The sequence below is a fragment of the Littorina saxatilis genome, linkage group LG5 (assembly GCF_037325665.1).
Source record: "Littorina saxatilis isolate snail1 linkage group LG5, US_GU_Lsax_2.0, whole genome shotgun sequence".
NCBI lineage: Eukaryota > Metazoa > Mollusca > Gastropoda > Littorinimorpha > Littorinidae > Littorina > Littorina saxatilis.
The window spans coordinates 32,019,440-32,042,248 of record NC_090249.1 but is presented as its reverse complement, the minus strand read 5'-3'; the positions used below and the strand labels follow the sequence as shown (position 1 = coordinate 32,042,248).

Below are 22,809 nucleotides of genomic sequence, written 5' to 3'. Positions count from 1 at the left end.
CAAAGGCCTACACATACGTACACACGCTGCACACAAAAGCGTACCGACGTGATTGAAAGGGAAAGACACACAGTCAGGCAGGCAGACAGACAAACAGGCGTGCACAAGAAAACATACACCAAAAACCACACATATAACAGATAGGCACACAAACACGCACGCACGCACGCACACAGACACAGACACACTGGCGCACACACACACACACACACAGACACAGACACACTGGCGCGCACACACACACACACACACACACCACTGACACACACACACGGATACACACGCACACATACACGCACATGTAAATGTCTATGTAACAGTGTATTATGTCTTGCCACACACATGCCAAATTTCCTTGTATTGATGAGGACAATAAAACTTCTTGTATCTTGTATCTTGTACACACACACACACACACACACACGGAACACGCATGCTAGGTTCTGCTATCTGCCGGCAGTTCCAAGGGTGGGAAATGTGAGACTGATAACAAATGTTCCTAAAACTTGTTTCTGTGGCCGGGTTTTTTCTCCCAATTGGCCACACTGATCAAAGTTATTTGACACAAATCACTTACGAGGTGCCGATGAACCGTCGGTATACAGTTCTTGCTTTTCTTCTTCTTCTGTCAATTCGGGACTGAAAAAGAAATATTCGTTTCATTCATTATTCGTAATATTATAAAAGCGCGCTCACAAAAGACGACAAAAGTTAGTGAGAGTTATGTGGAACCAGGCTCCTGGCACCTGAGAGGAGCATTGAAATGGACAAACGACAATCGCCCATACCCCCCCCCCCCCCTCCAATCATCTACAACACAACAACAACAACACCATCACCACCACCACCTCCACCAACAACAACAAAAACAACACCACCACCAACAACAGTGAAAACAATGAAACAACAGAAAAAAGGGTTACATTATGATGCTTACATCTTTGATATCCGTACAGAGTGGGCTCGATTTACAGAACTCCGTGTGGCCACAGGCACAGACTCGCTCTCCGCTTCCACATACAACTCCTCCACATCGCCATCCACGCTGTCGGCTTGGCCGCCCTTTGCTGCATCAACCTCTGACAAAATCACGAAAGAGTGCACATTTTACATTTCTTTATTTCTTTCTTTATTTGGTGTTTAACGTCGTTTTCAACCACGAAGGTTATATCGCGACGGGGAAAGGGGGGAGATGGGATAGAGCCACTTGTCAATTGTTTCTTGTTCACAAAAACACTAATCAAAAATTTGCTCCAGGGGCTTGCAACGTAGTACAATATTTTACCTTACCGGGAGAATGCAAGTTTCCAGTACAAAGGACTTAACATTTGTTACATACTGCTTGACTAAAATCTTTACAAAATTTGACTATATTCTATACAAGAAACACTTAACAAGGGTAAAAGGAGAGACAGAATCCGTTAGTCGCCTCTTACGACATGCTGGGGAGCATCGGGCAAATTCTTTCTCGTCCCAACCAATTCTTTCTCCCCCTAACCCGCGGGGGGTCACATTTTACAGTAAACACAGCTTTGGTTTGTGTTGCTTTTGTTTTCCCCTTCTTTGAAGATTTCTTCGGCAATGCTCAGTGTGACTTTTCTTGCTACGCAAAGAAAAGCAAATCAAAACTTGACTAAGTGCAAAAAAAGAAAGCAAAGAAAGACAGAAATAAATCATTAAAACTCCCACGGTGCACAGAAAACACTGGAAAATTATGCACAACATTTATCCGACCAACATTCTCCTGTGTAAAATGAAAGTAACGGAAACTAATAAATGTAATTACTGTTGTGATGTAACTGATTTCATTGAACACTTCTGTTTTGAATGCCCGGTGGTATACACATTCTGGAAGTTTATTGAAGAATTTATTTTTCGTACTTTAGAAATTAAGATTGTTTTGAAAGTTAGTGATGTTTTATTTGGTATGCATTTTGTAATGGTGAAAAAGGCAACTATGTATAAATTGAACCACATTATCTTAATCAGAAAGATGTGCGTTAGAATAATCTTATATATAAAAAAACTTCGTTTTTACCGTTGGAAAGTATTTTTAATAGGCAGTTACAGATAAGAAGCATTTTTGTGTGAGTGTTCGAAGAACAAAACGTTAAAAAAGTTAGCTTGTTGTACTCGATAAGTTGTATTTAATTCATTGTATGAGATATTGTTAATTGTAGTTATTTATTTGAATAAAATTGAGAAAGCACTGAGGCTGTGTGTTTTGCCATGTGCCCAAGTTGAGGGATTAGATGGCATCATCCCATGTTAAAGTCCTGTCAGGTCTAAGCCAAATTACATGATACCCTTGTCAAAATCGGCTGAGATTCACAAGAGGACAGGCTAATTTGAAACGCCAGACACCAGTGAATTCTACTTCCTTTTTTATCCTGACGGTTGTTGACTGGTTTTTTTTAGCACATTTTATAACCACGAAAGGGTTAACCGCTTCACAACCCTCTGAGTTCACCGACTCATGTTGCACACTGACCCGAGCAGGCTACGCGATAGGGTTACCTTGAGTATTCTTCCATCTATCCATACGGCACATATATAATATGGTTAACTTACGACTTTACATAAAAGAAGACGATGTTTCCAGAATGCCATACACAAATCAACCGACCAACCAACCAAGTAACCCCCCCTCCTCCCTCCTGCCCCACAGCCCCCTCCCCCCCACCCCCAAAACACACACACACACACACACACACACACACACACACACACACACACACACACAATCCCCATCTAAAACAACAACAAAAACAAACAAAACCAAGACTAAGGCAATCATTAGCAAAGGGGTAATACTATCCGCCTGCAGAAGCGCTTCATTTAAGTCAAGGCAACATGACATTTTTGTGAAACAAGTCAAATATTCATCTGAATGTTAGACGCCTTTCGTGTATACATTTAAGCATCTTAATTTTACCAGTTTCTTGCGTAAGAGGAGCAAAGAAAAGGCTCCGCGCTTCCGGATTAATGTACCAGCCAAGCTTTAAAGTTTAAACCGTTATTTTCTCTTGTTTGAAAGTTTCTCCAACTCATTTTGACTTCTACACATGTAAGTATTTAAAACGCGTGTGATAGTTTCGAAAACGACAGGTAATTTCTGTTCGCCTTTACAGCTTTACGTGCAATACCACTTTAAGTTTAACAAGGCTAGGCGGACTTCGCAGAAGCCAGTCAGGATGTCAGTATTAAGTAACCTCGTTACTAATCATACTTCTGGGGAACTGTTGTCATTTTCAGTATAACTCAATACATGTACAGGCAAGTAACGAAATGGGGAGGTGGGTCGGAAGGAAGTAGGTTGGGTGTTTTAGGGGCGGGGGGGGGGGGGGGGGGCCAGCGAGAGAAAGAGAACACACATACACACACACACACACACACACACACACACACACACACACATACACACACACACATACTAAAACACACACACACGCGCGTGCGCGCGCGCACACACACATATTTCTAGTTTGTGGGGTTGGAATTTGTTGTTTTCTCCCTGTTTGCTTTGTTCTTTTCTCATTTGTTATGACTAGTTCGCTAGTTTATGACGGTACCTTTATAAAAACTCCGCATGAATTTCGTGACCATCCCCAGCCAAGATTGTTACTGTTAGCTTTTCCAAACTAATGCTTCCTTTAACTGGTCAGACTGTGTCACTCAAACATCATGCTTAGGGCTGATCACATGCTATGTGAAATGGCTCTTTTATCAAGTACTCGAGAAAAAAAAGCACACCCATTCATTGATCAAAGCTATATGGGAATGTAATCAGTCTAGCTATCATTCATTCGCTCTCTGCCACTCATCCGTTTCGGTAAAACCATAAGGGGCATGTTCCCGATCCTGAGCTGTGACAATAAATACTCTAATGAAGGCAGTCAGACTACTTGAGGACTTAATTCCTTCCCTGAAGCGACGAGTTTCCTACGCACTCGTTGTCCTTCTTTGAATTGCTTTGGAGGACATGCACTTCACCCATTGTTGAACCGTTGCATGTAGGCAGAGGCTAAAGTCGATGTTGCATTTAACAGTAGTTGACGTGATTTTTTAATGGGTCTACAAGCCGGTGTAACACGAAATTTTTACTCCACAAAAAATTGACTCCGGAGTAAACATTTCGTACGAAATTTTTACTCCGAGTTCACTTGTCGTACGAGAAAAGAACTCCCCAAAGGAACGAAAAAATTACTCCCTCCACGACATTTTTACTCCCCAAATTTGTACTCTAGTAAAAATCTCGTACGCGAAAATGGGATGGGGGCGAAATGGGATAACGCCAATATGTGATCTCGCGCAAACGAATGTCGCCCAACCCCTCCCTCCACCCCTTCCCCCACCAGGACTGACAGGGGAGTAAAAGTTGCGTACATCTTGCGTGGGGGGGGGGGGGGGGGGTAAATTGCTCGTGTTAGGGTGGAGTAATGTATTCGTTATTTATTCGTCAGGGGAGTACTATTTCGTACGAAACGTTTAGTCGGAGCACAACTGTCGTTGGGAGTAATTTTCTCGTGTTATGGGGGAGTAATTTGTTCGTAAAGGGAGTAAAATTTTCGTACGAAATTTTTACTCCGGAGTAAAAATCTCGTGGGAGTAATTATCTCGTGTTACACCGGTCTTGTTGTATCAACGCATTCAAACAGAATTAATATTCATATTCAGTTTTCGATAAACAACTGTGGACATACCGCTACATTGGATATCAAAAACGGATCGCTAATTAGACGTTAAGCTATGGACTTCAAATAACATGTCCAAGCCCAACAAAGAGTGGACTGCAGATTTTCTGAAACAGGCTAATAACAAAGACAGACACAGACACAAGTCATGGTGATTGAATCTGCAAAACGATACTTACTAATCTTCGCCTCTTTAGCTGCCGCGTACGCCTTCAAGAAAGACGTCAAATCCACGTTGTCTATCTTGTCAGGCTTGGGAGGGGCGGGGAAGGTAGAGATCACCGTTGCCACCTCAACCTTCCGGAACTTCTTGCCATCCGAATTCCTCTGGTAAAGTTCACTGGATTTTCTGGCAGCAGCAGTACCACTCCCAGGAGCCTTGTTGCGGTCCGCTACCTTGTTGTCCGCGGCTTTGTTGATGCTTTTGATGATGTCAGAAGGTTTGAGCGGACCGACGGGAGCAGTTGTTCCGGACCCGGACTGGCCAGTGGTCACGGAACCGTTAAATCTGCTCGCTACTGAAGCAGTTGTCGAGCTGGGTTTCGAAGGAAGCAGCGGGGATTTGGTGACTGGGGAAATGGGAGGTTTGGTCGGAGAAGTCACACTACCACTGTTCTCTTTGGAGGATGAATCTGAACCTTCATCCGCCTTCTTCTTCAAAGCTGCCATCCTTTCCTGAATACTGAGCGGTCTGGGCGGAGAGGAGTTCCCGTTACTGTCTCCCTTATCTCTCATGGCGACAACACCAACGCTGTTGCCTGATGACTCTGTTGAGGTGGAGCCCAGAGGTTTCTTAGGCACAAGAGGCGTTATACCTTTACCACCACCACCGCCACCACCACCTCCGGCAGGCCGAAGCTTGGGAAACGCGGAGGCATTCTCCTGCCCGTTCACGGAATCACTTCCCCCTTTGGGGGGTGTCGCTGGAGGCTTCAGCGGAGTAGAAGGTTTCGCTAAGACGGCAGAGCCGTACTTGTTTGGTGAGTTGGGTTTGTTGACGTGTTTTAAGGCTGGAAAGGTGGGGGCGGGTTTGGCGTCGGGTTTTGGTTTGGTGCCGGGTGCCGCGGTAGGTGCGGCTCCTGGCGGGGGGTTCTTGATGCAGCCTGCCAGGTTGGGGTTCTTGTTGTTGTTGTTCTGCAGCAGCGCCAGACGCTCTTTCACGGACAACCCGTCACCCTGCAAAAAGCAAGTGCGAAGAGTAAACATATTGATAGAAGTTTTCGCTGGAGAGGTAAGAGTTTTGGTGATAATTTTTGTAGGGGCATTCTAGAATCTATGCACTTTTATTGGGACAATGTAGAATCTATGCTTGTGCACATGTGTACGTGCACGCGTGGGTACATGCACCTACCCCCCCCCCCCAAAAAAAAAGGAGAGAGAGAGAGAGAGAGAGAGGTAGAGAGAGAGAGAGAGAGAGAGGGAGGGAGGTAGGGAGGCACGGAGGGAGGGAGGGATGGAAGGAGAAAGAGAGACAGACATACAGGTTGTGTTGTAAATGTTTGTGTTGTCATTAAGTAACTTTTTTTGACTCTCTCTGTTTCTCTCACACACACACACATACACACACACACACACCGTGCACACACACACACACACACACACACACACACACTAACACACAAACACACACACACACACACACACGCGCGCGCGCGCATACACATATTTTATCGTAAACAGCTACCTGTTTTCTATCACGTAGACTATGGTATACCATTTCTAACAGGTACGCTCTTCAGAAACAGTGAAACACAGTTCTCGGAAGTATGTGTGCTGTTATAATAAGCCCCTCTCTCGTTACGTGAAAAACCTTAGATTTTGACGTACCCCATTAGTCACGACTGCCCTATTTTAGACAGACACTTGAGATTAGTTTTGAATCTCAGATCGACCTTTGTTCCCCGCGTCGTCTCTCGTAAAGGCCGAAGAATGAGAAACTGGAAGCAGAAGAAAACACAAACCAACCGACTGACAACGAAAGCTAAAATGCCACTCAAGAAAATGACGGGCAAAGAGACTGTCTGAAAAGTCACAGATCATCGTGGGAAAAACATAAAAGATCCCGCACAATGAAAATGCGAAATGATCACGGAGAGAAAGAGAGAAAGAGTAAGTAATTCGTTACGCCGCTTTTCACAGGGTGTCAGGTTAATTCAATGTTGTCACCCCCCCCCCTCCCACCCCTTCACAAATTAACCCGTCTTTCCCAACCCTCTTCCTGTTCCCGTTAGTGTGTGTGTGTGTGTGTGTGTGTGTGTGAGTGTGTGTGTGTGTGTGTGTGTGTGTGTGTGTACCCGGCATCATGTTTGGGGCTGTTGTTTGTGCTTCTTCTGCGAGTGTTGTTATTGTTTATGATAAATGTTGATTTTCTCCTCAGCCGACTTTGTCAGATATGCAGATTTTAGACAGGGTAAATACAATATTCTTATCAGTCTCTCTCTCTCTCTCTCTCTCTCTCTCTCTCTCTCTCTCTCTCTCTCTCTCTCTCTCTCTCTCTCTCTCTCTCTCTCTCTCTCTCTCTCTCACTCGATGACTCATAAAGTCATTCAAGATCGCATGAAAACACAAGCCGCTTACATTGTGTTTAAACATACCAGGATAGCAATGTTTGAAGAGCGGACGAGGAAGTACAAAGACCAAGTTTATACACATGCCTCCGCCACACAACCCTTATTGCAGACACATAAATTATAGTTTTGTACAGCTGAAGTTTGACTTCTCGCTCCGTTCCTTTAGTCCCCCCCCCCACACACACATACACACACCTTTAATTTCCACTTGGCTTTTGTGTCTGCAATGCTTATCTTCGGCTTTTACTAATTAAAGTTCAGTCTCTGTGTTTTTGTTTTCATGTCAATGTCATGGCACGGGCACACATTGTGAATAGTGATTAACTTTGCACACGAAATCGATTTTCCTTGTTCATTTTCCGAGGTGTTTTTACATTTAGTCAAGTTTTGACTAAATGTTTTAACGTAGAGGGGGAATCGAGACGAGGGTCGTGGTGTATGTGTGTGTGTGTGTGTGTGTGTGTGTGTGTGTGTGTGTGTGTGTGTGTGTGTGTGTGTGTGTGTGTGTGTGTGTGTCTGTCTGTTGTCTATGCCTGTGTGTGTAGAGCGATTCAGACCAAACTACTGGACCGATCTTTATGACATTTGACATGAGAGTTCCTGGGAATGATATCCCCGGACGTTTTTTTGTTTTTTTTGATAAATACCTTTGATGACGTCATATCCGGCTTTTTGTAAAAGTTGAGGCGGCACTGTCACACCCTCATTTTTCAATCAAATTGATTGAAATTTTAGCCAAGCAATCTTCGACAAAGGCCGGACTTCGGTATTGTATTTCAGCTTGGTGGCTTAAAAATTAATTAATGACTTTGGTCATTAAAAATCTGAAAATTGTAAAAAAAAATAATTTAGTTTTTAAAACGATCCAAATTTACGTCCATCTTATTCTTCATCATTTTCTGATTCCAAAAACATATAAATATGTTATATTCGGATTAAAAACAAGCTCTGAAAATTAAAAATATAAAAATTATTATTAAAATTAAATTTCCGAAATCGATTTAAAAACAATTTCGTCTTATTCCTTGTGGGTTCCTGATTCCAAAATCATATAGATGTGATATGTTTGGATTAAAAACACGCTCAGAAAGTTAAAAAGAATAGAGATAAAGAAAAGCGTGCTATCCTTCTCAGCGCAACTACTACCCCGCTCTTCTTGTCAATTTCACTGCCTTTGCATCGAGCGGTGGACTGACGATGCTACGAGCATATACGGTCTTGCTGTAAAAATGCAGTGAGTTCAGTTTCATTCTGTGAGTTCGACAGCTTGACTAAATGTAGTAATTTCGCCTTACGCGACTTGTTTCTTCTTCTGGACATAGACATTCAGTGGCAAGAAAATATTTCGCGCAAATGATCCTTACATTCATGCTTGCTCCACAGTTCTATATTTAACGAGGCAGATGCAGATAGAATAAGAGCATAAATTATGAACAACATATTTTGGTGGCAGAACTAGAAAATCAATCATGTACGAATGAAACCCAAACCACATGTCCCTATCGTTCTTCCCCCCCCCCCCCCCCTCCTTTCCCACCCCATCCCCTCTTTCCCCTGCTTTAGTTCTGTCTTACTCTTTGTTTGGTTTACTTTGACCCTGTTTTTGACCCAGATAATGACATAGTATATATTAGAATTTTCTCTCTCCGACATCACATTTGTATTATCCACCATTCGTGTATAGGGCACGTAATATAAGCGTTCGCTTGAGTTCGTGTCCCTATTATTTCTTGTTTTACTACTGTACCATGTCTAACTGAATAAAACCTTGTTTAAACCAAACCCAAACCAGACAGACTGCAAATGTTTTAAAATCAACACTCAAAACCAAGACACGGTTACTTCTTTATCGTGCATTCCTCCCCTTGATCATATTAAGCTCACAGCACGGCTCTAGACCTTTCCGGGCTATTGCGACTATTGCGTGCGATAAGACTGCCCTTGCCTACATACACCATAGTTCGACATTCTGGCCGCCTGCTTATGTAGGCCTATACCTTTTTGTGTGTGCTGAATTATTGTTGCGAGTTAACTTAGACGCCAGTTACAAGAATAATTCAGAACAAAATCCACTCTACACGGCAAACAGTCAGACTGTCGAATTTTGTCATTTGTCCAAGTCGAAGGATTCTGTTTGGCCAAGCAAAGGCCTGCATGGTCGGACCGTCTTTATATGGGAAGGAAGATAACTTTGCTTTAAAACACAAGTGACCGTGTTTGTTCTATGATCATTAAATTTATTCATATTCGCTCACGATTTTGCGTTCAAACTGTTGGTCCTCAATGTACTCGACAGATGCAAAACGCTTCTCAAGGTATCTATATATATATACGACTTGTGTCTGTGTATCTGTGTGTGTCTGTGTGTGTGTGTGTGTGTGTGTGTGTGTGTGTGTGTGTGTGTGTGTGTGTGTGTGTGTGTGTGTCCGCGATGCACGGCCAAAGTTCTTTTCAAATTTGGAGACCGTATTCAGCTACACCCCGGACACAACCTCATCGATGAGATATTTCAACACGTGCTCTCAGCGCGCAGCGCTGAACCGATTTTGGTTTTTCTCTGGATCCATTCCCAGTAACTCTTCCTTATCTTCTCCAGTGTTTTCAGCCGCGTTTATCTCCCTTCCTCCGTGCGGTGCGCCGGCAAAGCCGGCGTACACCCGGCCAAGCCGGGTCCCCGGCGCAGCCGGGTATTCGGCTCGACTTCTTCCCGGCGCAGCCTTACCCGGCGAAGCGGGTATTCATCTAGTTCAAAATATGTCGATACAGTCGACAGCAGTTTGTCAGCGGTGTTTTGTTCCTCACGCCGTTATCAACAAGACGATTTACTGTGTGCAGAGTAGAAGCTATTATCGTGTATTTAAAGAGACGATTTTCCGTGTGCAGAGTAGACGCTATTATCGTGTATTTAAAGATACCCTCTTTTCCTTGTAAATCGCCGTAGATACGACCACGCTCTTACATCCTTTCTTCCGAACACGTATCAAAAACAACAGCTTGGCTTCTCTTTGTACAGAGTGAGGGTTTCTTTGCTGAATTAATTTCGTTGATATGTCGAATAAATTGAACACAAAAAACCCACCTACAACGACAATAAGAGCAACAACAACAATGCTCCTCACAGAAAACAGCCAGTCAATTGATACTCGGTATGTATCCAAGTAAAACATAACCTTAATTTTATCCCATGTAAAAGCCTGGACAAAGATGTAGTGGTTTACATGATCGTTTCAACGAGAAGAAAGGTATCTTTAAGCCTTTATCAATGCTCTTCAAATTATCATTTGCTTCCAAGCAGGAAAACTTGTACACTAAAATACCAGCTGCAAATAATGTGTATCCGATTATGCAGGTATGCATTGTTTTAGAACTTTTGCTCATCATCTCCTTGACTATCCCCCGAAAGCGGCGTATGGCTGCCTGAATGGCGGGGTAAAAACGGTCATACACGTAAAAACCCACTGCTAAAACATGAGTGAACGTGGGAGTTTCAGCCCATGAACGATGAAGAAGAAGAATCTCCTTGACTCAACCACCTGCACAAAGGTATAGGGTTTTGCACTGGCCAAATTGACTTAACTGTCATCTAGTGGCATTATACCGACTGACAGACGGCTTACTTACGGGGTTTAGCTATGTTTTAGTTCCTTGTGTGATATTTACTTACACTGATCTATGAATGCGACACAGACCCACAAAATGTACCTTGCAAAGAAACAACTGAACTCAGACAGCCAGCCAGACAAAACGTGTCTAACCGACTTCACAACAGACATGACGCAGACGTATTATACATATATTATACGACTTGAGTCTCTGTGTGTGTGTGTGTGTATGTGTGTGTGTGTGTGTGTGTGTGTGTGTGTGTGTGTGTGTGTGTGTGTCCGCGATGCACGCCCTATATACGACTTGTGTGTGTGTGTGTGTGTGTGTGTGTGTGTGTGTGTGTGTGTGTGTGTGTGTGTGTGTGTGTGTGTGTGTGTGTGTGTCCGCGATGCACGCCCAAGGTTCTCGATGGATCTGTTTCAAATTTGGTGGGCATATTCAGGTAGACCCCGGACACAACCTGCTCGATGAGATATTTCAACACGTGCTCTCAGCGCGCAGCGCTGAACCGATTTTGGTTTTTCTCTGGATCCATTTCCAGTAACTCTTCCTTATCTTCTCCAGTGTTTTGCGTTTATCTCCCTTCCTTCGTGTGGCGTCAATCCATATTCCCGTTACTATTTTTAGAACACAACGCTCAATCCATATTCCCGTTACTATTTTTAGAAGGTCATAAAAACGCTGCTTCGGCGAAAGATGACATTATGCAGAAATGCTGCAGAAAAGACAGTTTTTCTCCAGCATTTCTGCAGAATAACTGAATAATGTCATAATCCGCTAAGGATAAACTGGTACTAAGAGGACGATAAAACTAGTTAGTTAGTCGGCCTGTGCCTGTGACACTGTCTCATCTTCGTGCAGCAGTGTCAGACACATGTATACGTTTCGAGGGGGCAATGTCAAAGTCAGAGATGACACTGAGCTACAATGACACAGGTCATGCTCCAGTGATGTCACGCATACAGACTCAGTAATGTCACCTGTCGGTTACTGATGATACGAACATATCGTCGTGCACACATGCAGCTGACACTTTGACAGGTGTGACAAATGCAGGTTACACCACATAGTAATGTCACTGGGAATAAAAACAGGCATCCCTGCAGATTCAGTGAATGAATACCGATTGTTTGAGTTTATATCGACCGCCAGGACTGTTGTTCCAGTGCAGGAATGTCTGACGGGATGCATGTTTCACTTCAGTAATGTCAGGCACAATAAGGCACAATGGTTTCGCATCACTAGTGCCACCACACATAATAATATTATGTATCCAAAATGTATAAGATGTGTCGCATACCTTAATTAACCAGCTGGAAATGTTCTTCGCTAATAAGGTATGTGTGTGTGAGTGTGTGTGTGTGTGTGTGTGTGTGTGTGTGTGTGTGTGTGTGCGTGTGTGTCAGTGTGTGCGTGCCGCGTGCGTTCGTGCGCGTTTGGGCGTGCTTGTGCATTCGTGCGTGCGTGCGCGTGTGTGTGTGTGACAGAGAGAAAGAGAGAGAGACAAAAAAGAGAGAGAAAGAGAGTGAGAGACAGAGAAAGTCAGAGACAGACAGACATACAGACAAAAACAGAGGGAGAGGGAGAAGGACACAAAAACTAGGATGACAAAAATGGACATCGTAGAACGACTATTTTTGGGGAAAAAAACCACCGTTCTGTCACAAGAGAGAGACATCCGCGTCCTTAAATTACGTGGCCTGCTCGATTTCATTACGTACAGTACATGTAATGTGTAAGTCTGTACACTGCATATATTCTACAGCTTTTACCGTGGCAACGTCAGACATGACCTCTTCGGTATATCCTGTTCTCATTGGACTCGCTTTCCTGGCTGACGTACCCATACTGGACTTCCTCTATCTGGCTGAGGGCTTCCCTTATACGTTATTGTGTCGCAGTATGTCAGCAATTTACAAACGCATGTGACACAATGCATCACATAAACTGAGCAATACTGCTTTGAAGCGTTTAGAGAGAGAGAGAGAGAGAGAGAGAGAGAGAGAGAGAGAGAGAGAGAGAGAGAGAGAGAGAGAGAGAGAGAGAGAGAGAGAGAGAGAGAGAGAGAGAGTCTGGAGTCTGGAGTCTGGATGGTTTATTGATTAGGCCTTGGGCCCATTTCAATTCGGGGTGTACAAAGTTTCAACATTCATGCTTCATGAAAAATAATCATAGTAATATTAATCATAATAAAAATCATCATCATCGTAATGACAGTCGACATGGCGACAGTGGAAACAGGCATTTACAACAGCAAAACGTTTGAAAAAGGACAGTAATGCATCAGCACAAAATCCAGTCTCTGTCGCACTTCACTCATGTCTCTCTGTCATCCTTCCGTCCATCCATCCATCCATCCATCCAGCCAACCATCCATCCATCCATCCATCCTTCTATCCATCTCATGTCCCTCTGTCCTCCATCCATCTAATCCGTCTGTCTGTCCAACCATTCATCCGTCATCCATCTATTCATCCCTCCATCTATCCCTTCACATGCCCTTTCACACGCAAATCTGCAAGCAGTTATATGCATAATCGTTGCATCCCTGATACATAGCATCACATTAACGTTTTCAAAAAACAAAACATTATTACTATTTTTTTAAGCAATCGACAAAAACAACAAAAATAGCATACACATAAAACAAGATCGTGCAATATCTCATATTCACTGTACCCACTCACTGCGTATTTTAAACGCGTTCATGATGAAGGTTGCAAGTCTAAGTAATATTGATCTGTTTGGTGTCGCTAGAAGTAGCGCCAGTTTAAAGCTTGATGGACGGTTGTAATATTTTGCAGGTATGTAGTACTCACGAATATCAGCATATTTTGGACATTTCAAAACAAAGTGAATTTCATCTTCGGTCTCGTTTGCGCAGAATGGACACAAGTAATCTACAGCTGTTGACGACCGAATGTGTCGTAATCGGTGCACTTTGAGTGGCGAGACACCAAGTCTTAACCTAATCAGGCAGTTTCTTGCTTTGACGTGCTTCAGGTCATTTAAGTATGAAGACATAGATAAGGCTGACTTGAAAGTGCTATAGAAAAGGAATCGTTCTTTACTTTGTACGGTTTCTATCCACTCTTGCTTGTATAATGTGACTAGTCTGTTCTTGAATTCCGTTATGAACGCATTTTCATTTCCAACGCCTTGTTGAATCCAAACTTGGTCAAAGCCGTATTTGTATAGCACATAGCAAACTGATGACGCCCATGTTCTTTTATTTTGTTCGTGTAAATAAAGCAGCATTTTATAAGCTTTCTGTGGCAATCGATGACTAGGCATTTTCAGGATGCGCAACCAAAATCGTATGGACTTAACAAACGTGTTGACAAATAACGGGTGTCTGCCAGTTTCTCCATACACAAGTGTGTTTGGTGTTTTCATGCTTGTGTTCAGAAACCTCTTAAGGGCAAACAGATGCACCTTTTCAATAGGTGAATGGTCTGCATCAAGGCCCCAGACTTCTGCCGCATAATTGAGCATGGGCTGGATCTGGGAGTCGAATAGTTTATAGAATATGTTTGGTGATCTTTCCCATAGAGTCCACAGTACCTTAAAAATACCAATCACACCCTTTCTTGCACGCAGCGCTAAATCGTGAGAGAGAGAGAGAGAGAGAGAGAGAGAGAGAGAGAGAGAGAGACAGAGAGACAGACAGACAGACAGACAGACAGGCAAAAAGACAGACAGACAGGCAAAAAGACAGAGAGAGGGCGTTATTACCCTGACTAAGGTTTGACAATGTTCATTGAATTACAGAACATTTGTAACAGATGAAATAACGCCCACATTACATTATGGACTGTTCATTACTGCAATAAAGATTGATTACAGATGAACAAGGAAATAAGAAAGTGAAAAACAGCATGCCGACATCCACAAAGGTTTGTCGCAGCAGTATGAAACATAAAACCCACGGGGAACACATTGTTGGATTGAACACTCCAATTGGCAAACCCATGCGTGGTTCGGCCTCATTCTTGAAGTATCCACACGTCGCGATTTTTCATTGAAGATAATTACACGTCGAGATTCGACAGATACACGATCACTTTTCAAACGATTGTTTGCATGCTGCTTTTCCTTTTACCGTGTTACACATGAACAGGACAATCTCGAATAGAGTAAGAGTTCCCAAGTGTGCGTATATCCACCGAACGGCAGGCGCAGAATAGAGGGATCAGCTCGTTACTCCCCCGGCTCGTTACTCCCCCTTAGGGTTTGGGTTATTAGGGTTAGGGTTAGGGTTAGTAACGAGCCGGGGGAGTAACGATACGGGGGAGTAACGAGATGCTCCCCAGTATAGACACTTCAAGGTACCGTTCTTTTTGTGTTGCCCATCGTATTCACCACCACTGAACTGTCCAGGCTTTCACATGAAATAAGAGCATCCCTTCACTTGGACACGTACCACAAATCAATGGCGTGGCTTGATACTGCGCAGAGGTTTTTCTGTGCTGACTTAATCTAGCAGATTGCGATAGGTGTCTCTCACGAAATTAATTATACAAATTATTCCCACTCTGCACAGGAAGCAGACATGCTGTTCATGTTTGGCATGTGTTTCTTTTGGATGATGTTATCCCGCCTTCTTCTTCTTCTTCTTGCGTTCGCCGTCACACCATCAGTTTAGTCTGCGAGACGAATGACGTCGTGGCTTCCAGGTCTTGTCTGCTCCCATAGAGTTTGGTGCGGAGAGGGACTGATGCTGGCCACACTTTGTCTCTGATTGGTTTGAGTTGGGGGCATGTCATTAAGACATGTTCTGGAGTCTGGTCTTCCAGACCACAGGGACAGGTTGGTGATGGGGTCAGCTTCAGATTCCTGAACATGTGGGCGTTGAGTTGACAGTGACCAGTTCGTAGTCGCATGATCACTACTTGCTGCCATCGTTCTAGGAGATGATATGCGTCTCTCGTGGATTGTGGTCGCATTGCTGCCTTCACGAGGGTTTTCTTTTCAGCGAAGCTGACCGGGTTGTCTGGTTGTTCCTCCCTGGCTCCGAGTTTAGCGAGCTCATCAGCTGTTTCATTGCCTGGAATTCCGCAGTGTGCTGGAACCCATTGCAGGACTACTCGTCGAGTCTTGGCAAGCTCCTGGAGTTTCTCCATCAGACGAGGAAGTTTCTTACCTGCAAGGGCTTCCAAGGCAGACAGTGCATCAGAGAGGAAAACAACTTGTGGGCATTCGCTTTCCAAGTCATGAATCATGGAGGCTGCTTGCATGATGGCCTGAACTTCTGCTGCATAGTTTGAGCAGTACTTTCCTGTTGGTATCCCTGCTGTAGAAGTGTGCCCCTCAGGAGATCTGACAAGTACACCTGCTCCTCCATTGGCCACGGCGTTTGTTGCTGAACCGTCTGTATGCGCGTGAATCCAGGCGTCTTCAGGGTACCGTTCAGCAATCATGCCGAGTGTTAGGGTGCGCCTGGCAGTGTCGTTCTGGGAATCTCCTGAGGTAACGTAGGGGACTGTGGTGGAGATGTGAAGATTCTTGTAGTCTTCATTCCATGGCTGCGGCAGATCTGAGAAACTGATTGGTAGTGCTGATGGAGGTACAGAAGCTTGGTGCTCTCTGGCAAGTCTCTTGCTTTCATGTAAGAAGCTGCTGCGCTTGAGGCGGTTCTTTGTCAGGTTATCCATCCTCTTCTTCATCGGATGCGCAGGCAGGCACTTGAATTTCTCTGTCTGAACCATGACCTTGGCGTCTCTCCTCTGACTGAGGGGTTGAATGGCAGCAACTTCTTCCATGGTCTTTATTGGTGTGGATTTCATCGATCCAGTAATGATCCTGAGGGCTTGGTTTTGGGCCCTGTCCAGTGTCTGCTGGTGGGTCTTCACTGCTGTAGACCAAGCTGTGGAGCCATACTCCAGATGGGGCCTGACTGCTCCCTGGTAGACTCGCTTGGGTATCTCTTCGTTTGCTCCCCAGCTGGTTCCGGCTAGCTTCCGCATGATGGCAAGCTTGCGCCTGGCCTTTGCTTCAGCATTGTGGATGTGGGGTTTCCAGGTCTGTTTCTTGTCAAAAGTGACACCAAGATATGTTGCCTCGTCATCACTTCTCAAGGGTGTGTCACCAAGCTTGATGGTTCCAGTCTTTTGTTTTGAGGATAGGGTGAAGAGTGTTGTGGAGGACTTTTCCTTGTTGATGGCAACACACCATTCATCTGCCCATGCCGCCAGCCGGTCAGCAGCCAGTTGCATCCTGTAAGTGGCAGTTGTGGCGTATTCCTCCTTGCACCACATCACCAAATCATCAGCATATAATGCAGCGTGGATACCTTTGGGAAGAATCTGTACAAGGTCGTTGATGAAGACCAAGAAGAGTGTAGGAGAGAGGACTCCTCCTTGTGGGACACCATGTCGCAGTAGTATTTTCTTGCCGACTCGACCGTTGACTGAGATTCTTGCTCTGCGGTTGTGAAGATAGGATCTGATCCATCGCAGCATGTTGCTTGCGATTCCACATCTCTGCAGTTTCACGAGGAGGCCATCAGTCCAGACCTTGTCAAAGGCTTTCTCTAGATCAATCCAGGTGGCGAAGAGGACCTTTTGTTCCTGGAATGCATCTTCTATTTCTTGGGAGAGATAGGTTGCCTGGTCTTCTGTGCTGTGAAACTGTCTGAAGCCTGCCTGTTCAGGAGCCAGGATGTTCTCAGTCTCTAGATACCAAAGCAGGCGCTGGTTGACCATCCTCTCTAGGGTCTTCACAGTGCAGCTGGTCAAGCTGATTGGTCTGTAACTAGCAGGCTTCTTCTTGTCCTTTCCTTTCTTATGGATAGGAATCATGATGGCCTCTCGCCAAACTTGTGCCAATTTGCCTGAGTCCCAGCTGAGATTGAAGACCTCCAGTAGTTTCAGGACAGCTGTGTTGCCTTGGTGCTACAGCATCTCGTTCGTGATCCCATCTGGCCCTGTGGATTTCCTGGTTTTTAGTTTCCTCAATGCAATTTGTAGCTCATGAAGAGTGAAGGGTTGCTTCATGGGTTCCACATCTGTGTGGTGTTGTGGCCGCTCTCTCTGTTCTCTTCTTGCTTCTCTTTGTTGGACAGGACTGACAGGTACATTGCTCTCGTCTGCATAGTTGTCAGCAAGACGGTTAGCTGCTCGTCTCCCTGTCATCATCTCTCCGTTCTCTTCCAGTGTCACATTCTGGCTTCTGTTTTCCTCATCATTGAGCTGTCCTACGACTCTCCACAGCTTCGTTCCGTCTCTCTCAAGATTCAGCGCAGCGGTTTTTTCTCTCCAGCTTTTGCGTCTGGCCTGGATCTTTGCCTTGAGAAATTCAGCCTTTGTCTGCTGGAGCCGTCGGTGGTTCTCATCTGATGGGCTACTTTCTGCTGCCTGTCTGGCAGATTCCATCTCATCCTGCAGTTCTTGTAGCTGGTTGGTCCAGTATGGCTTGTACTCTTTGCGAGCACCTCGTGGGATAGTCTCGTGGGCTGCTTGCAGGATGCAGGCGTTCAGGTCTCTGACAACGTTACTGATGTCTCTACCCTGGACATGAAGGTCCTTGGTAAGAGTGTTCGGTGTCTGAAAAGACTCCATTTAGCCTTCTTGTAGTTCCAGCGAGGGTGGACAGGGTAGTTCATGGTGTTCCTGTTGATGGAGAGGAACACTGGCCTGTGGTCACTTCCTCCTAACTGCTCTCCCACCTCCCTGGTGACGTATCGGTGGACATCTTCGGTGCAGAGAGCAAGATCTGGAGTGGAGGTAGTGCGCCATCGTCTGGAGTAGAAGGTTGGAGTATCATCTGGGGAGTTTATGAGGATGAGATGGTGTTCATCTTGCCAGTCTTCCACTTCGTCACCCCGGCGATCCATCTGACTGTAACCCCAACTCTGGGAGTGAGAGTTGAAATCACCTAATGCGAGAAAGCTCGAGTCTGGGACTTCGATGATGTCAAGGGATAGTGGACGGTCGTTGGGGCAGTAAAAGTTCAGGATCTGCAACTCTGTGTCATTCAGTTTGGCCCGAATCATCTGGTACTCTGCTCCCTCCATGTGGACGGCTGTTTCGCAGGCTTGGATGTTGTTCCTAACTAGTGTCAGGACTCCGCCTTTGCGTCTGTCAGCCCTGTCCTGTCTGAAGCACTGGTAGCCTCTGACCTTGAAGGTTTTTCCCATCTGCAGGTGGGTTTCTTGAATGCAGCAGACGTTGATGCTCCTTTCATGCAAGATATGTTCTAGCTCTGTCTTCTTGTTCATGACTCCTTCTGCATTCCAATGCATCACCATAACAGGTTGACGTTTCTTGGATGTTGAAGCGGTTGTTGTGCTACCAGTCGCATTCCTCCTCCGTCCCCTTGCGCAGCAAGACGGACGAGAGGGACCTCCAGTAGCTGAGGTTGGACTTCTTTGAGGCTTGGAGCCCGGCGCTGCCTCACCCTGGAGGGACCTCCGTGGGCGAGCGCCATGAGTGTCGCATCTATCTGATGGTGTCATGGTTGGCGTTGATGCGTGGTACCATGGTTTATTAGAGTGCGCCGTGCAGCCCAGTACCTCCGTCTTCAGCACTCGAGGTTTCTGTCGGGGTTGCCTCACCCTTAGCTCATGGCCCGTACGTCCTACCATGAGAGCACAGGGGGGAGGATTTACCGGGATCCCACCCGGAGCTAGGGTTTTAATGCGCCCATAATCGCATTAGATGAGTCCCGTCGGAGGGCGATGGAGCATTTCGAAGAGAGTAGCAGTGCCGCCTGCTACCCCACTCCACCCTGGTAGGAAACACCGCCAGTTTGGTCCGCGGCCGCAAGCGGCTGGTCTTCATATCTGAAGTCCGTTCCCCTATCCGTCACTCCCGGGGACGCGCTGGGTTGGGGGTGGTCGCCCCACTGAAAATCCCACACTGGGTTAAAGAAGTTCAGCCTGTCCCAGGTTATCCCTAAAAGCCTAAACAGATCTGTGGTGGTGACTATAATAACTTTCACAAGAAGGAAAGTACCTTTCAAATCTGCCTTCAGTGCCATCATGGCATGAAAGAGAAATGGTTCGCTTGCAGAAAAAAACGTATTTCCTTTAACTAAAAAAACTAGAAAATAGGGCCTAACAAGTTGAGAAGCAAGTCAAATGATGAAACTGTATTTTGTTTGGAGTCTTCCGCTTCTGAGGGGTGCGAATAATACATTATATGGATTTTCTCTTGTAAGTGGGGCAAAGAAGAGACCTCGCCGTTAGATATTTGAGACAATGCCAAAAGGTGACGTTTTCATGTCAGTATGTCCCAAATGACATCACCAGTACATTTTTCATTCTATCTAATCTGTTTTCGTTCTATTTTTTCTAATAACATGCGTTAACAATTGATTGCCAACTGGAATGGAAGAGCACAAAAAGTGTAACTTGATATGTAGTTTCTCTAGAGGGAAAAACATCTTCCACTTTCATGTCAGTGTGTCCCATGCAACATACATTTGCCAAACAGCTATGTGCAAGTAGATTATTTGTTAGTGGTATAGAAAATACTGATCAACAATTAAAGTCAGTTTTCACATTCATTTTCTACCTATTTCTTATTTGTTTATTCTGTTGGCAATGGTGAAATGTCAGCAATCGTGTGTCATTCGGGACAGTAGACATGACACCTGACCTTTTGTCACTGTCTCATTTATCTACCGGACAGGCGTTAATTCTAATGTTAATCATTACTTCCGCTTTTTCAGATTACATGTGCCAAACTCCCACCACACCGCCTCAAACCTTAAAGTATTCGGAAATACGTGTGGTAGTTTCAGGTCGTAATCTTTTTCTGTTCAAGTTGTTGTTAAAACTGACTTCGTCGACAGTACCGCTAAAACATAATAAAGTTCTCTTATTTTCACCGTTCCTATATATTCTGACACAGTTATCATTTCAGTTTTGCTGCGAATAGTATTGCAGCTAGTTAATATAAGATGATAAGACTATCTAGCACAGATTGATCTCGTTGTCAAGATACAGTTGGTTTGCATCGCAGTTGCAAACCCGACGAAATACGATATCTTGAGTTTGAATAAGCATCATCGAGCCTACAGTTATATCATTTCTCCTATCCAGTTAATTTTGAATCTTAAAACTGTCTGTCTGTCTGCCTGTCTGTCTCTCTATCTCTCCCCCCTAAGCAACAAAAGAATGACTGGAACAAATATGTTAAGCATGATATCGATTTACTGTCTGAGAGTGATTTGTGGGAGCACTTAAATCATTACTGGCTGGCTGCAACAGTTGTTTGACTGTTCGACATCCACAGATTCGAGAGGCCCATAATTATTATGTAGTATGTTAAACTTCGACTCGTCCATCATGACGAACGAGACACGCTTGGTCTCAGTCCTAACAAGCTGTCGTTCATCATGCCTATCGGGTCTTCTTTTTCCACTGAGGACCTGACAGATCAAGATATGTACGCTGTCCTTATTCAAATCTCTATGCTGAAATCATAAGCTCATTAAATATCATGGCAATCACGTTTAATGGTTACAACGCGTTTACGAGTAATACGATTTCTGGAATAACTGTTTCACGCTTTTGATAGAGAGAGAGAGAGAGAGAGAGAGAGAGAGAGAGAGAGAGAGAGAGAGAGAGAGAGAGAGAGAGAGATAGACAGACAGACAGACAGAGACAATGAACAAAGCAGAGAGCGTCTCTCTCTCTCTCTCTCTCTCTCTCTCTCTCTCTCTCTCTCTCTCTCTCTCTCTCTCTCTCTCTCTCTCACACACACACAGACACACGAGAGGACGCCGAGACAGCCAGTGAAACATGATTGACAGATACTGACGACAGGCTTACGAACAGCAACACATACAAACAAGTAGGCAAACCGAAATCAGTAAGTTCGGACAGCATATTACTTATTCATCAAATTGTTGAATACACCACTCATCGAAAAAAAAGTATTGTCATTTTCAAAGGTCTTCTTTCAGTCGAAGAAAAGCACTTACCGCCATGACTGCAGTGTCTTCAATTCCAACTGCTCTATCTTTTATCAGCTGTCGTTTTTCAAAACTCGCGTCTTTCGTCGAAGCAGTCCCCTAAACCCTATGCTCGGTGTTATAATGTGTTTGTAGCACATAGTTCACCTACAAGGAAGTAGAATACATTCCACCAGTGATTGATATCAGTGCTGACACCAAACAACTGACCAAACTACTAGTACTGTGACACGGCGCACACACACTGACACAGTAGGAATCTCAATGACTCCTCTTCACTTCAACGCAGTCGCGGTCAGCTAAAGTTTGTGTAGGATGGAAGAAATACTTGAAGGCCAGCATCTATATTCACCATCCGAGTAGAACTGATATTTTATCACTGTATCTGATTCACACGCACAATAAAACTTCTCCGACACTACTTGAGCTTGGTGACAGAAAGTGTCGTCTGCTCTAGTGTGTCGTCTGCTGTGATACAAGTTCCTGAATCGGTGCAAAAATCCTGTTAGAAAAAGAAATGTTCCGTGGTTGTATAGTTTCATGAGGTCATCATACGATCCAGGAACAAAATCCCCCTCTACTAGTTGAGTGGGCGGAGCTTTGACGAGCAGACGACACATAATTTACTTCCTTCTACATAATAGGCAAAAACTTTGACCCTGAACGGCGCTGAATGGTTGACTGTCCCATTCCTGGTTGGCGGTGTTTTGGGGAAGTTAGAGTTTGTGCCCTTCTTTCGCCGTGACAGTCAACAAGCACACTAAAACGGTGTGTAAACTGTGGCTTCGCGTTTTCAGGTGGTATTTCGCCGTCACGGCGCGAGCTACCGGAGAAGAAAAAAATGTTTGTTTGTTTGTTTGCCTTGTCAACCGCTGCCAGGCGGCTAACTACGTGAGTAGCCTCGGCAATGCCTATTTTTGCGATGGTGCACGCTCGAACAGGAGCACTTGGTTTTTTTTAGATGCTGTCCACACATAATTAGTCCCAAGCGAAGTCCCTTTGAAAGAGGGAAGCAGTGCTTG

General features: G+C 44.7%; 1 protein-coding gene across 3 annotated transcripts in view; it reads right to left on the bottom strand.

Annotated features, from left to right (window-relative positions):
- Positions 1-22,445, bottom strand: part of LOC138966882 (FYN-binding protein 1-like) — a 44,372-nt gene extending 21,927 nt beyond the window's left edge. Inside the window, exons 1-4 of one of the 3 annotated variants that reach the window (XM_070339267.1) lie at positions 21,797-22,445; positions 4,874-5,870; positions 938-1,079; positions 578-639 (exon numbers count right to left, since the gene is read on the bottom strand). In XM_070339267.1, coding sequence (XP_070195368.1) covers positions 578-639; positions 938-1,079; positions 4,874-5,870; positions 21,797-21,802 — 1,207 coding nt within the window. In that variant the 5' untranslated portion in view covers positions 21,803-22,445. The remainder of the gene's footprint in view (positions 1-577; positions 640-937; positions 1,080-4,873; positions 5,871-21,796) is intronic. The other 2 variants (XM_070339268.1, XM_070339269.1) reach the window with 2 other exon arrangements.
- Between the last annotated feature and the right edge of the window lie 364 nt (positions 22,446-22,809).